The sequence below is a fragment of the Papio anubis genome, chromosome 16 (genome assembly GCF_008728515.1).
Source record: "Papio anubis isolate 15944 chromosome 16, Panubis1.0, whole genome shotgun sequence".
In the NCBI taxonomy this organism is placed as follows: Eukaryota; Metazoa; Chordata; class Mammalia; order Primates; family Cercopithecidae; genus Papio; species Papio anubis.
In genome coordinates this window covers 68,339,278-68,352,335 of record NC_044991.1, presented here as the reverse complement: position 1 = coordinate 68,352,335, position 13,058 = coordinate 68,339,278, and the positions used below count along the sequence as shown (strand labels likewise).

Below are 13,058 nucleotides of genomic sequence, written 5' to 3'. Positions count from 1 at the left end.
GCTCATGGGACAGAAGCTAGTTGCAGTGGGTGGGGGAATGACTGGATAGTGTAGATGACTCATTGCAGGTGCTTGTTTGGGAAAAAAAGGGAAAGTAGTGCCTGGAAAGGGCTGAGGGTTGTGAAGGGTTTTTTTTTTTCATGTTTTAATGTAGCAGAGGTCTGAAATTTGACAGCTTTTGGCAGGGAGAATGGACAGACAGGACTTGCTGGCCAGATTTGGGGGATGGGAGGTGAAGGTGAGGTAAGAGAAGAGAGGAGCCAAGTCAGCACACAGATATCTGGCTTGGGTAGCATGTGGAAGCCCTTTGCCCACACCGAACTCGGGCATCATAGAAAGGCCTGATGGGAGGGTTTCTCAGACCCTGCCCATCTGGCCTGTTCTTGGATGTGGCTGGAAGTAAAACCTACTGGACTAGGCAAGGGGATAAGTTTACTCTTGACTCCTGGGGTCAGGCATCCTTCAAGGCCCTTTACATCTAGCCCCCACCTATCTGTTCAGCTTATTTTCTCATCCCCAGTGGCCAGGTCGGCTTCCCATTCTCTGGCTTTGGTCTCCCAAGCCTGCTGCCACCGTCTGGGATGCCCTTCTCAGTTGTGTTGAGCAGCATCTTGTTGCCCAGCATCTGCCCTCAGACTTGCAAGGGCCGTCCTTGCCAGAGAGGTAAGCATTACTTCCTGTTCATCAGCAAGGTCTTCTGCCTGCAAGGCCTCCTTACCTGACCTTCTAGTTCTGGACCAGTTTGTCCCCTAGCTGTGGCATCTGAGGTCCACTTATCACCTACCTACCAGCCAGTGTATCAAATGGGTACCAAAAGAGCCTCTCTGTTGTATTCCCTACATTTAGTGGCCAGCTACCTCAACACAGAATTCAAAAACACCTGGCTGGAGTCTCTCTGCTCCAAAGCAGTGATGGCTACATAACCTCCCTTATTCCCTGGGGTGAATGCTGCCTTTTTCACTGGTTAATGAAAATACAGGCTGCCAAGGACCTCTAGGATTCTGTTGTAGGCCTAATACCAGCCCTGCCTCCAGCCTCAGGGAGAACAGAGACTATGGGTTCGCCTCCCCGAAGACACCTACCTGCTCGTGCTAACAAGCTAGAGGGCCCAGAGCCCTTCCATTAATTTACCAATTCTGACCCTTGTGGCCTTCCTGCTCCCTGCAGTCCATTTGACCTAGAGACCTCACCTTTCATTCTGAATTCCAGACTTACCTATAATTTAGGATGAGCAAAGGAACAATTTTTGTGGAGACCATAGCCAGCTAAGGTATCTGGAGCATCAGAAAGTGGTCAGAGACCACACTGCCTCTTTCAATTAAGCAGTCAATGCAGGGAGAAGTTTGCATCCCACCTGGGAAGGGGCTTCTGGGATCTGGAACCTTAATTCTCCCCATCCTGATTGTAAGCTTAGCCACATGAACAAACTCAAAGCAGCTCCCTTCTGCTTTTGGCCAGTACACATGGAAAGCTCTCCAAAACTTTTGACTCTCAAATACAGCTGCAACATCCTGCTCAATATACTTTACCTACGCTAGGCCTCTGATGCTGTCTTTGCACCACACCTCTTACTGTGGATATTTTGCACCCTCCCTTCCTTTCCTGTCTTCATCTAAGGATATGGACTTTGGATCCCCTTTAACCCACACCCACAGCAGCAGGACAGGCACACACACCCCTTTCCAGGCCAGGCCCTACCTCATCTGCTCCTGGGAGGAATCTACTCTTGCTGACCTGAGTGGTGAGACCTCATCCCACACTAAGTCCCAGCCCCAACTCTGGCCTGAGGCCCTTTGTAACAAAGAGGCAGACACTTAAGTTTCCGTTAAGTTGTAGGAATTTATTTTAAATAACCTACAGTTGATTAAAAGGGAATTCATGATAAAAATAGAAGATACTTGAGGAAAGATGTGGGAAATGGACTCTGCACACACACTAAACTAACAATGCCTCTAAAACTAATGATTATAGCAAAAAATGTCTTCACATTAAAATTCTGCTTTTTATGTTTTTTTTCCATTTTTTACACAATTACAAAAGAAAAAATAAAAGCCCTAAAATCTTGATTATTTTTCTTTTTTGGACCAAATACTCATTTTCCTCTAAATTTATTGACCTGTGGAACTTTTTATACAATAAAATCTTTCAAGTGAAAGATTAGGGTTAAAAACAAAAAGATGGATATCTTAAAGGGTACAGCGAATGCTCAGAACAAAGGATGATGGGAAAATGGTTTCAGTCACTGATTATTTCATTATCCTTAGACTCACTCGCCCTTCATCCCTCCCCAACCCCAATCTACACGATCTTTAAGATCAAGAAAAAGGTTTAAATATTTTAAAATAATTAAAAATAAAAATTCACATTTAAAAAGGAACACTCAAGTCAGGAAATATTTTCCCATCATGCTTTTCTGTGAACAGGTGTCTGAACCAAAACACTGCCAAAGCCACAACTGCTTCAAGTTTAATGAAAATTGATCCCCATGACAATAGAGAGTGACGTCTCTAACAGGTGCGCTGGGTTTTTTGTTCTACTTAATTTTAAATTCCTGAAATGGGGGAGAGGGGAGGGAGTTTAGGAATTTATTTCTATTAAAATATAGAAGTTATTGCAAAACCCTAACTGTAAAAACGCACCAATATAATCGGACTTTGCATACAGTAGCTAAGAGAATCCAAACATTTCAGTGAAACAGTGAATTTGCCTGGTAGAACGCTGACAAATTCCCATTCACTTGCCCTCTTGAAAATAAAAACAAAATTCAAAACAAATCATACAGCTAGAATTTTGATATCTGAAATATTTTTAAATAAGTTGTCCATAGGACAACTGGCTCAGCTCTCCCTTATAATATCTCCAGGTTTATCTTTTCGCAAAGATGTTGGTTTGTTAAGACTTGCTGCCTCTCTCCCCCAGGCACGAGGGCAAGCGAGGCTCAGTTTATCCATCTTTCCCAAACCACACTGTTCCTTTTCACAGAACCCTGCCTCTTGAGACTGGCTAAAACTCGTAGTCTTCATCAGCCATGTCAATGGCCCAGGCAAACTTTTCCCGCTGGGTTTTGTTGTAAATCTTCTCAATTGGGACGCCCCACTTCTTGCACCTGCAAACAAAGGAGAAATAAGGGGGATTAGGGTGACTCAGCAATGGCCCATATCTGAAGCCCAGGGTCAGATGTTCCATCTTCTCTTTCACATCTGTCTAGTGAGGATGCAAATTAATAGTGCACCAAGCATGTTCTAAAGGTTTTATGTGATCAACTCATTTAATCTTGGCAGTGATCTCTAAAGTAGGTGCTTCTGCAGATGTACAAGTAAAAAAGGTACAGATGAAGAAACTGAGGCAGAGACGTTAGGTAATTTACTGATTTTCTCAAACAGCTAGCTGGTAAGTGACCTGAAATTTGAACCCAAGCAGTTTTTCTCCATGTTCTTAACCCTATACTATATTGCCTTTTAAGAGCTAACCAAACCTCTAGCACCAAACAAGGCAAAACGAGCAGAAACAGGTACAAAAGAGTTAGGTGGAACCTTTAGCCCGGACTAGCAAGTGCCATAGGGGAGGATATCTCCACCTATGCTCAGAACTTAACAGCTCAAACTAAACATCTTCCAAAACAAAGCCACTTGTTTCAGATGTTATGTGACAGTGTGTGTGACACACAGAGAGAAACCTAATATTTATCTGCCTTTGTTAAAGACCCCTCTGCCTCTCTGTGTAAGTTGCTCAGATCTCTATTCTCATCTTTATCTCTTGTTCCTACCTTCAACTGCAAAAAATTTCAACGAAAAGTTTTGTTGAAGGGTAGAGTTGAATGGGCTCTTTCCTATTTTGCCAGAAGCTAAGTTTCCATTCCTGTCCTAAAGTTCCATAAGGAATAGGGATGGAACCTGCCTCTTAAAAACATAACATACACTACAAGGCAGTATGACAGCACTGACCATTTAGGAGCAACCAGAATGTTGCAATGCATTTACAGACAAGGTTCAGCAACCAAAGTAACTTGTACACAGCTGAAGCCAGAAGTTTCCCCAGAGGACTAGAAGTGTGCAGCTTAGGAATGGCATGTGAAGGCCACCAGTGCCCTCCACCTTTCTCAAGCTAGCAGCAGGAGCTCAAGGAAGGTTCAACACTTACCAAGCCACTGTGATCCTAGGGTCCAGATAATTGAGTTTGGAGGTTCCCAAGGCAATTTGTTTATTTTCCTCTCGGTCTGTGGCTTGAACTTCCAGCTTCATCAACTGTTCCTCCAGTCTCTGCACAGCCTTCTTCTTTGACTCTACTACCCTAGAAGAATAGCACAGTCCTCAAGAACCAGGCCTGGGCTCTAAACAAGAGCACACTGTACCCATGCTGCCACTTTGAGTCAATAAAAGCCCTAGTACAGAGATTTCCAAAAGACATCCCTCAGAAACCATAGAAAAGCCAGGGCCCCAGGACCTCTGATAGATGCTGCACACACTTTTCCCCACTCGCCCCAACTTTTACAATACCAGGTACGTACTTCTTGGTCTTTGCATCCTTCATGACCTTGGCATCAGCCTTAGCACTTTTCAGGTCTCTCCGGGCATCTGCTAGCTGTTCCTTCTTGGCATCAATCTAGGGGAAATAATAGTGGTAAGGTTATGAGCTGTAGAGGAAAAATGGCTCCCTCAAGACAAGGTGAAACCTAGATGTTATCTGGACCAAGCTGTCTCTGTCAGTGGTTTGTCAGATAAAAACACCAAGGGTGGCTTCATGAAGGCAGGGAGAAGATGCACAGGGACTACTGAATTCAACTATTTGTTCTTCAGTGATCCTGCAAGAAACAAGGGTTCTACAGCATAGTAACCTAGGGGCTCAGGGAAAGGAACCCGCTGGGGCTGGGAATCTGGGTGCTGATCTTTCCATCAGAGAACACTCTGCTGTGTCAGACATCTGGGAGAACGGCTACAAATGACAGCTGTTTATCAAATAGATCCTGTGCCAGTTTTTAGCTTTCATTCCAAGAACACTGTAGGAGCTACTCTTTAGGAAGCTGAGCCAGGATACTTGCATCTACTGGGCAACCCCAGCTCGTTCCTCAGATCCCACCAGTACTCTGGGAAGGTGGTGACAGCTTCTCAAGGAAAATGGATGCACTGAAGAGAGTACTCAAGGGGCTACAAACTGGCAATTAAAAGATACCCAGGAAGCCAAAGAGCTCAGCCAGTCTGTCCCAAACCAGAACATGGCAGGGCCTAGCTTTGGCATTCTGTTTTTAAAAGGAGAGAGGTTGCTGGGCGCGGTGGCTTATGCCTGTAATCCTAGCACTTTGGGAGGCTGAGGCGGGTGGACCACAAGGTCAGGAGATTTAGACCATCCTGGCTAACATGGTGAAACCCCATCTCTACTAAAAATACAAAAAATTAGCCAGGTGTGGTGGTGGGCACCTGTAGTCCCAGCTACTCGGGAGGCTGAGGCAGGAGAATGGCATGAACCTGGGAGGTGGAGCTTACAGTGAGCCAAGATCACGCCACTACACTCCAGCCTGGGTGACAGAGCGAGACTCCGTCTCAATAAATAAATAAATAAAATAAAAAGGAGAGAGGTCTGAGGTGGGAAGGACCTTAGTTGTCACTCAATGGATGTGAAAACACTTTCAGCTGTGGAGCTTTTTTTCCCAAGTGAAATCTCGTGGAATCCATATCTATAAGGGAAGAGACAAGGGCAGTTTCAGCCTTTCTTGCTTGTTAGAATCCTTGAAGCACCACTGGTGAGAAAGTTCTTAGATTCCTGCTTAGAGACAGCAGTGGGTAACAACATGGAGCTAGAGCCCCTGTCAGTGAGCTCACGCTGCTCTGAGGACAGAAGAACCCCATATCTATGACAATCTAGCTGATCTGTGAGGTTAACACAACCTCCACAGAGTAAATAACATGTCTGACACACACTGGGCGGCTCACTGAGCCCAGAATTGTTTGTTAAATACACACAGCCCAAGACTAGAAACAGAGGCCACCATTGTGAGAGAATCACTAAATATGTTTTACTATGAATGGCTTACTTCCAATATCTATGTTGTCCAAAGCCAAACTGAGGGGACTGATTCTATATACAAAAGCGTCACAGACACCACTAGCCAGATTCTTTTTAGGATAGAAATGTAGCAAACCACAATCTTTTAACCATTTCTGTGAATGCTAAATTGGCAGGCTATGTCAAATTCTCTCAAAGCATCAAAGACTCCATTGATTCACTTGGCAAACAGGGGCGTGTGTTTGCTTTGTGGGCACACAGGAGAGGAATCCTGGGCTTGGAGGGCTCGTCTGGCAGGCAGCCTGGGCTGCCCAAACAGTGGTTCCAGAGTGAGAGCAACAAAAGACCTCCTCATACTCCTGGGAGGGGTCTTCCTGAATTAGGTAAACAGCACCTGAATATTCATGCTTTTATTTCTGGCTTGGAATGATAACATGAGGAGAATAAACAATTCCAGATGACCAGCATTTAACAGAGTGGCAGCAAATGTGAGCTGCTAAGATGGGCCATCTATAGAGTTCTTTGCCTGCCAATCATATGATCCAAGGACTCAAGAGGTCTATGGATGTATATTCATTCACTGTGGATGTGTACATCTCTTCAAGAAAGCCAGATGGCATCTGTAGCATAAATTATAGGTTGTGTGTACCTTTTGAACCAGCTGTATTACTCATGGGTACTTATCTTAAGGAAATCTCAACAAATGGAAAACATTCTGAGCCTTAAAATGCAGTCTCATTCCATAGTAGTAGTTCTTAAACTCCAGTTGTACAAGTATAGAATTCCATGAACTTGGATGAGAAAAAAATTACATCTATAATTTCAATAACCTCTTTTTGAAATTTATTTATATTTACTTTTAAATTTTTAATAGAGACAGGGTCTCACTCTGTTGCCCGGGTTGGTCTTGAATTACTCAGCTCAAGTGATCCTCCCACCTCAACCTCCCAAAATGCTGAGATTACAGGTGTGAGCCACTGCACCCAGCCTCTAGCTGAAATTTAGCATTTCTTCTTCAGTTATGAATATGGGGAACAAACCATAGTAATATAATAGCAGCAGCACATATGACTTTATCATCAATAGATGTTAGACATTTTCATTTCATATTTGAATTGCTGCAGAAATCTTAAAGTATCATTGATATTAATTAATTACTACCTTGAAATTTACTACAGCCACCTCAAGACCTTAATAAGGAAGCACATCTATTACTGTATCGGACTTTAAAATGTATTTTGATAACTGTATCTCAATATAATTTGTTTCCTTTTTAACCCTTTATATCTGTTCTATAATGAAATATCTGCAAATTCTCACTGTGGACCACCACGTTAGGATGAATTAGTTATAAAGTCATTGCTAACACAAAAATGTTCATCATCAAATGTTAAGTGCCTTATGGTTTAAAAGCTCAGTACCAGGTGGAGTCAGAAGGAGGAAAGAGGCTCAGGGACAAGGAATAGCACCTATTTGCACACCAGTCTTTCCGTCTAGGGCAGCAACTTGTCTGGCACATGGCCAGTATTCAACAGATGTTTGATGATGAACTATATAAAAATATGATTCATGTGGAATGCGTAAAAATAAAAATAGCTATGCTAGGATTGGAAAGACTTTAAATATATAATTGTTTCATCATCTTTTCAATTTGAAACAATCTAATTTGGAAATGGCTGTATTTCTGAGCTGTGGCAAGGAATTATGAAGACTCTTTAAATCCACTTTCCTCATGTACAATAAGGACAGTAATTAGCAATTAGAATGTACATCAAAGTTAGTTTTTCAAAATAGGGAGTGGCCAGTATAGAACTTCTATCTGTAGAAGAAAGATTTCTTGAACAATGGGTACTCTGATATTCAGTATCTTGATTAGAGATTAACTACTATCATATTTCCATTTGTTTATCTTTAGCACAGACCTTCTACAACAGACCCAGAACTGGCCTGCTGATATCCCAGCCCCAAATCCTCTCATTTGCAGATGATCTGCCCACAGCAGACACAGTTCCCTTCATTTTATCCAAGATACCTTAGATTGTAAGTTCATCATAGACTTCTCAAAAGTTTTTGGTGGTGCCCTCTGATGGTTACAAAGAATTGCAACAGCTCGATTAGCACGGTTATAAGAAAGGATCTTCGCTGGGACGTTCTCATCCGCTGTAAAGAAAGGAACATGGTAGCAGGAGGGTCAGTTTGCACGCCAAAAGTGAGCACACAGTATGTCTTCCCCCACTGCCTTGTCCCCATGATTCTGCTGGCCCTTATCTTACTCAGATGATTAATTCAAGTTGCCCCCAAGGACTAAGGTCAAAATTTGAGTCAACAGTCTTAAGAAAATGATAGTAGTAAGTTTATATGTAAGCTTGGGCTGGGTAAATTCCCATCACAAGAGGAACTCTGAGTCTAGGTAATATAATAAAATCTACATCTTTCTTTTTACTCAGGGAACTTGACTAGGGACCCTTCATCTCCTTGCTTCCTCCCCACCCATATGCTCATCATAGGTGCTGCTGATATTACTATGGTTTGTTGCCCATATTCCTAAGTTCTATGCTGGCCACTCCCTACCTCCCCACCTCTCCACCCAATATAGCCAGAACAGAATGAGGAATTGAAGGGACATTAAAAGTTTAAAAGTTTTAAGCCACAGGTGGTAGTAGTATTTTATGATTATTATTATTTCAGAGATAGGGTCTCACTCTGTCACCCAGGCTGGAGTACGGTGGTATGGTCATAGCTCATTACAGCCCTAAACTCCTGGGCTCAGCCTCCCAGGCAGCTGGGACTACAGGTGCACACTGCCATACCTGCCTAATTTTCAGAAATTTTTGTAGAGACAAGGTCTCACTATGTTGCCCAGGCTGGTCTGGAACTCCTGGGTTCAAGTGATTGTCCTGCCTTGGCTACCCAAGTGCTGGGATTACAGGTGTGAGCCACTGCACCTGGCCTGGTAGTATCTTATTTAAAAAGAAAAATTATAAATGCCATCCAAAAAAATTGTTTTTATTTGTATAGTGTGGCATTCTTTCTACCATCTTAAAATAATGACCCTCAACATACCTACCTCTGGCTTTTCTGGTTCATATTTTAAGGCCACTTGACGTATTTACAGAGGGCAGTGGAAATTCAATAGTGACTGGGCTCCAGGAAAAAAAAGCCCATGGATCTTGGTGATGATATTCTAAAAATCAGCTATAGAAAGTATCTACTCTCTTATGGGGAAAAAAAATGACAGAAACTTCAGGGGAAGGACTTGTTCCTGTATTTTTCTGGTAACCATGACAACTTTACTCTCTCCAATTTAACAGAACATCACAGCACTGTCTTCACTCTGTGGGCTTTTAAGTAATATACGTATAAAACACAAATGCAGGCATTTTCATAGCAGGTGAAAAACTGTCAGCATTCCATGAAATTAATCTTGAAGTTGGGGGTGGGAAGGGGGAAACAGTACTGATCCTATGTTTATACAACTAAGCATAGCATTAGCTGGCTACTAGAGGTCTAAAGCGAAAAAGTGACCACAATGGTAGGGAAAAAAAGTAGAACTGACTCTAAGACTTAGCTAAGCAAGGACAATGGATACCATTAGTAGGGGTGTGGGCCCTGTCTGGCCAAGCAATACTTACGGGCTGTGAGTTCTTTTAGCTGCTGCTGTAGCGTGATGGAGGCGTTGTATGTACGGAATACCTTGGCTGTCAAGCCCTCCATGAGATCCTGAAGATGCTTATTCAGAATACCAGTCTGGAGGAGACAAAGCAACAGAGATTTAGGTCAAAGCTGTACTACCTGCTCCTTCTGGCAGTCCTAGGAGTAATTTATGCCAGTGCAGTCACAATCTTGTTGGTTTATTGCCCTACAAGTGGGAAGTTAGGGAAAGAGGAAAAGAATTCCAGAATACAGGGTTACATGATGCCTCTCTATGAAGTATTTCAGTCTTTTTGTGTATGACAGGGTCTCACTCTGACACCCAGCCTGGAGTGCAGTGGTGCAATCTTGGTTCACTGCAGCCTCCATCTCCCGGGCTCATGCAATCCCCCTGAGGCTCTTAAGTAGCTGGGACTACAGGTGTGGACTACCATGCCTGGATAATGGTTTTGCCATGTTGCCCAGGCTGGTCTCAAACTCCTGACCTCAAGGGATCTGCCCTACTTGACCTCCCAAAGTGCTCGGGTAACAGGCATAAGCCACCAAGCCTGGCCCAGGTTGGTGGGCTTAACAGACCAATAAAGCAAATTTGTCCTTCCCTATTAGGATATCAGGGACAGGTTTTGGGTCTCCAGCAGGGGTGGCTGGGCATCCAGTGAAGTGAAAGTGCTGCAGGAGCAGGGAAGGATAAAAGGTAGGGCTTGTCTACCCCCAACCCTGAGTGCTTTAGCAGCTGTTCTGCAGCAGATGTGTCTTCTCATGACTGCAGATTCACTGTGGGCTCAGAGGGAGGAAGACAGTGTGTATGGGATGCCACAGAGCAGGCCAGGCTAAAGGGAGAGCCCAAGTCGTCTGCCAGCAACTCTCCCTCGCTTTAGGTACTGTAAGGCTCTGGCTGGGACTCCCTTCAACATAGTGTGCTTTGTCTACTCACATTGAGTCTATCAAAAAGATCATCCTCAGGCTGCTTGTTCTCCATAAATAGTTGTAGGTTCTTAAAAACCTAGAAGACAAAGTGAATCCTAATTATTATTCTTTGAAAAAATCCTAACTTTAGAAATAATTCCAAACTTAAAGAAACTTGCAAAGAAAAAGGCACAAGGAAGATGCATACATCCGTCACTGAGATTCACTGTTAACGTTTCACCCCATTCACCATTTGCACAGTGCGCATGTATGCTCACTCTCTCCATGTGTATATTTACAGATATATATACATAATTATTTGTTCTGAGCCATTTATAAGCACTTACTTATCATATGGTCCTAAAGTACATTTATAAGTACTTATAATATGGTCCCAAACATTTCAGTGTGTATGTTCTAAAAATAGATATTCCCTTACATTTACACAGTATTTATCAGCTTCAAAAATTTACATTGATACATACTGTTATCTAATCTACTGTCCACAGTCCAATTTTGTCAGTTTACCTGATGATGCCCTTTATCTCACCAGTACAGAATCCAATCTGAGGTCAGGTATTACATTTAATTGTCAAATCTCTTTAGTCTCTCATACAGAGTACTTCCACAGCTAGCAAAGCCTAATTACTGATTATAGTGTCCTTATAAGAAGAGGACTGCTGATGGGCTGGATTATTAGGATCCTGCACACTATACGTCTCTGGTTCAAGCCCAATACTATGGAAAAGATTAGATTGGGACTATAGATCTGTAGCACCCTCTTCAGTGATGGGCTCAGAGATCTGGGGACTAACAGATTAACCTTTCACTCAGGAGCTGGAGAGAGGCTGAGCAAAGATGCAAAGTGACAAATGTGCCACATGACCAGGGGATACTAAGATACAGTTAAATCATATGCTGAATTTGCTGTAAGGGCCTATTCTACAGCATGCTCCAATGAATACTGCTACAGAAGGCCACTCAATTGAATACTGCTACCAGAAGATAGCACAGGGCGGGACAGTGACTAAAAGGGGGTACACAAGATATCAAATAATACCTCTCCTCTTTCAAGTCATTTATTTTTATTTTAATTTGAGAGGCAGAGTCTCACTATTTTGCCCAGGCTGGAGTGCAGTGGTTATTCACAGGTGTGATCACAGCACACTACAGCCTCAAACTTTTGGTCTCTGGTGATTCTCCTGTCTCAGCCTTCTGAGTAGCTGGGTCTACAGGCATGTGCCACAATGCCTGTCTCAAGTCACTTTTGCTGGTGCCCAGCAAAGTGCAGAGCACACAAAAAAGCAGTCAACCCATGCTTGTTGAATAATGAAAAACAAGCCAGACAGTACAGGCTACATTAACTTACTCGTTTCTCAACAGGGACCTTGTTATAGTATCTGATGGAGTCCTTCCCGAGGAAGTCAAACTCTACCACATATTCCTGACCATCCAGCTCTGGGTGTAGATTGATGTGCTCCACACGAAGTGAGCAGCAACCCACAGTATCCGCTGTTTCTCCTTCCTCCTTTTCATTGCCTGCTCTCAAAGCAAGCTGCCCAGGAAAGAAAGAAAAGGTGAGCATGAGACAGACTCTTGCCGTGTCACCAGGCTGGAGTGCAGTGGCGCAATCTTGGCTCACTGCAACCTTCGCCTCTCTGGTTCAAGTGATTCTCCTGCCTCAGCCTCCCAAGTAGCTGGGACTACAGGTGTCCACCACCACGCCTGGCCAATTTTTTTTGTATGTTTAGTAGAGATGGGGTTTCACCACGTTGGCCAAGATGGTCTCGATCTCTTGACCTCGTGATCCACCTGCCTCGGACTCCCAAAGTGCTGAGATTACAGGCATGAGCCACCACGCCCGGCCTTTTGACCCTTATACAATTTCTGGGAATCCAAAACAGAAGCCTCCCAATTCTGTTTGAAGCTACAGCATCAGTCAGCATGGCCTGGAAACTCTGGATTCTGCAGTGTTACTTCCTCCCCCACCCACTATGAAATCTATAGGGATGTTAAATATTCAAGCTCCTCTTCTGTCTGTTCTGTCCTCTGAAATGGGGATGGAGAAAACAAAAAAAATAAATAAGGCAGCAAATGAGGGAGTGCTGCTACTCTGGGCAATCAAACTTAAAAAGCTAGTGTGAATTTTGAGACAAGTCAGAACTTATGTTAAAACACAAGACTGGGGGAAAAACATGAACTTCTTTTCCTTCTCGTGAGTACCAAGAAATTGATCTCCTCTAGAGCATGGTCTTTAAAACTATATAATGGTGATACCTGCATGGTTTATTTAACCAATTTTATAAGTTATAACCAACTTTCTAAAGGAATGAAATAAAGTTAAAAAAAAAAAAAATCAGAATCTACTGCTCACAGTAAGGCTAAGCATTGTTCTGTGCAACTTCTGATTCAGTTATACACACAAATATATTTCTATGTGTGTTGAGTTGTGATATATAGTATGTGGCACAGGGCCTGGGGCAGAGCAGAAACTCCCTTTG

At 43.2% G+C, this 13,058-nt stretch overlaps 1 protein-coding gene across 2 annotated transcripts in view; it reads right to left on the bottom strand.

Annotated features, from left to right (window-relative positions):
• Window positions 1-1,819: 1,819 nt before the first annotated feature.
• TOP1 (DNA topoisomerase I) overlaps window positions 1,820-13,058 on the bottom strand; it is a 94,743-nt gene continuing 83,504 nt past the window's right edge. For both annotated transcript variants that reach the window (XM_021921056.1, XM_021921057.2), the window contains 7 exons: window positions 11,927-12,112; window positions 10,586-10,654; window positions 9,633-9,747; window positions 8,033-8,160; window positions 4,508-4,602; window positions 4,141-4,290; window positions 1,820-3,106 (listed from right to left, as the gene is read on the bottom strand). In XM_021921056.1, coding sequence (XP_021776748.1) covers window positions 3,004-3,106; window positions 4,141-4,290; window positions 4,508-4,602; window positions 8,033-8,160; window positions 9,633-9,747; window positions 10,586-10,654; window positions 11,927-12,112 — 846 coding nt within the window. In that variant the 3' untranslated portion in view covers window positions 1,820-3,003. The remainder of the gene's footprint in view (window positions 3,107-4,140; window positions 4,291-4,507; window positions 4,603-8,032; window positions 8,161-9,632; window positions 9,748-10,585; window positions 10,655-11,926; window positions 12,113-13,058) is intronic.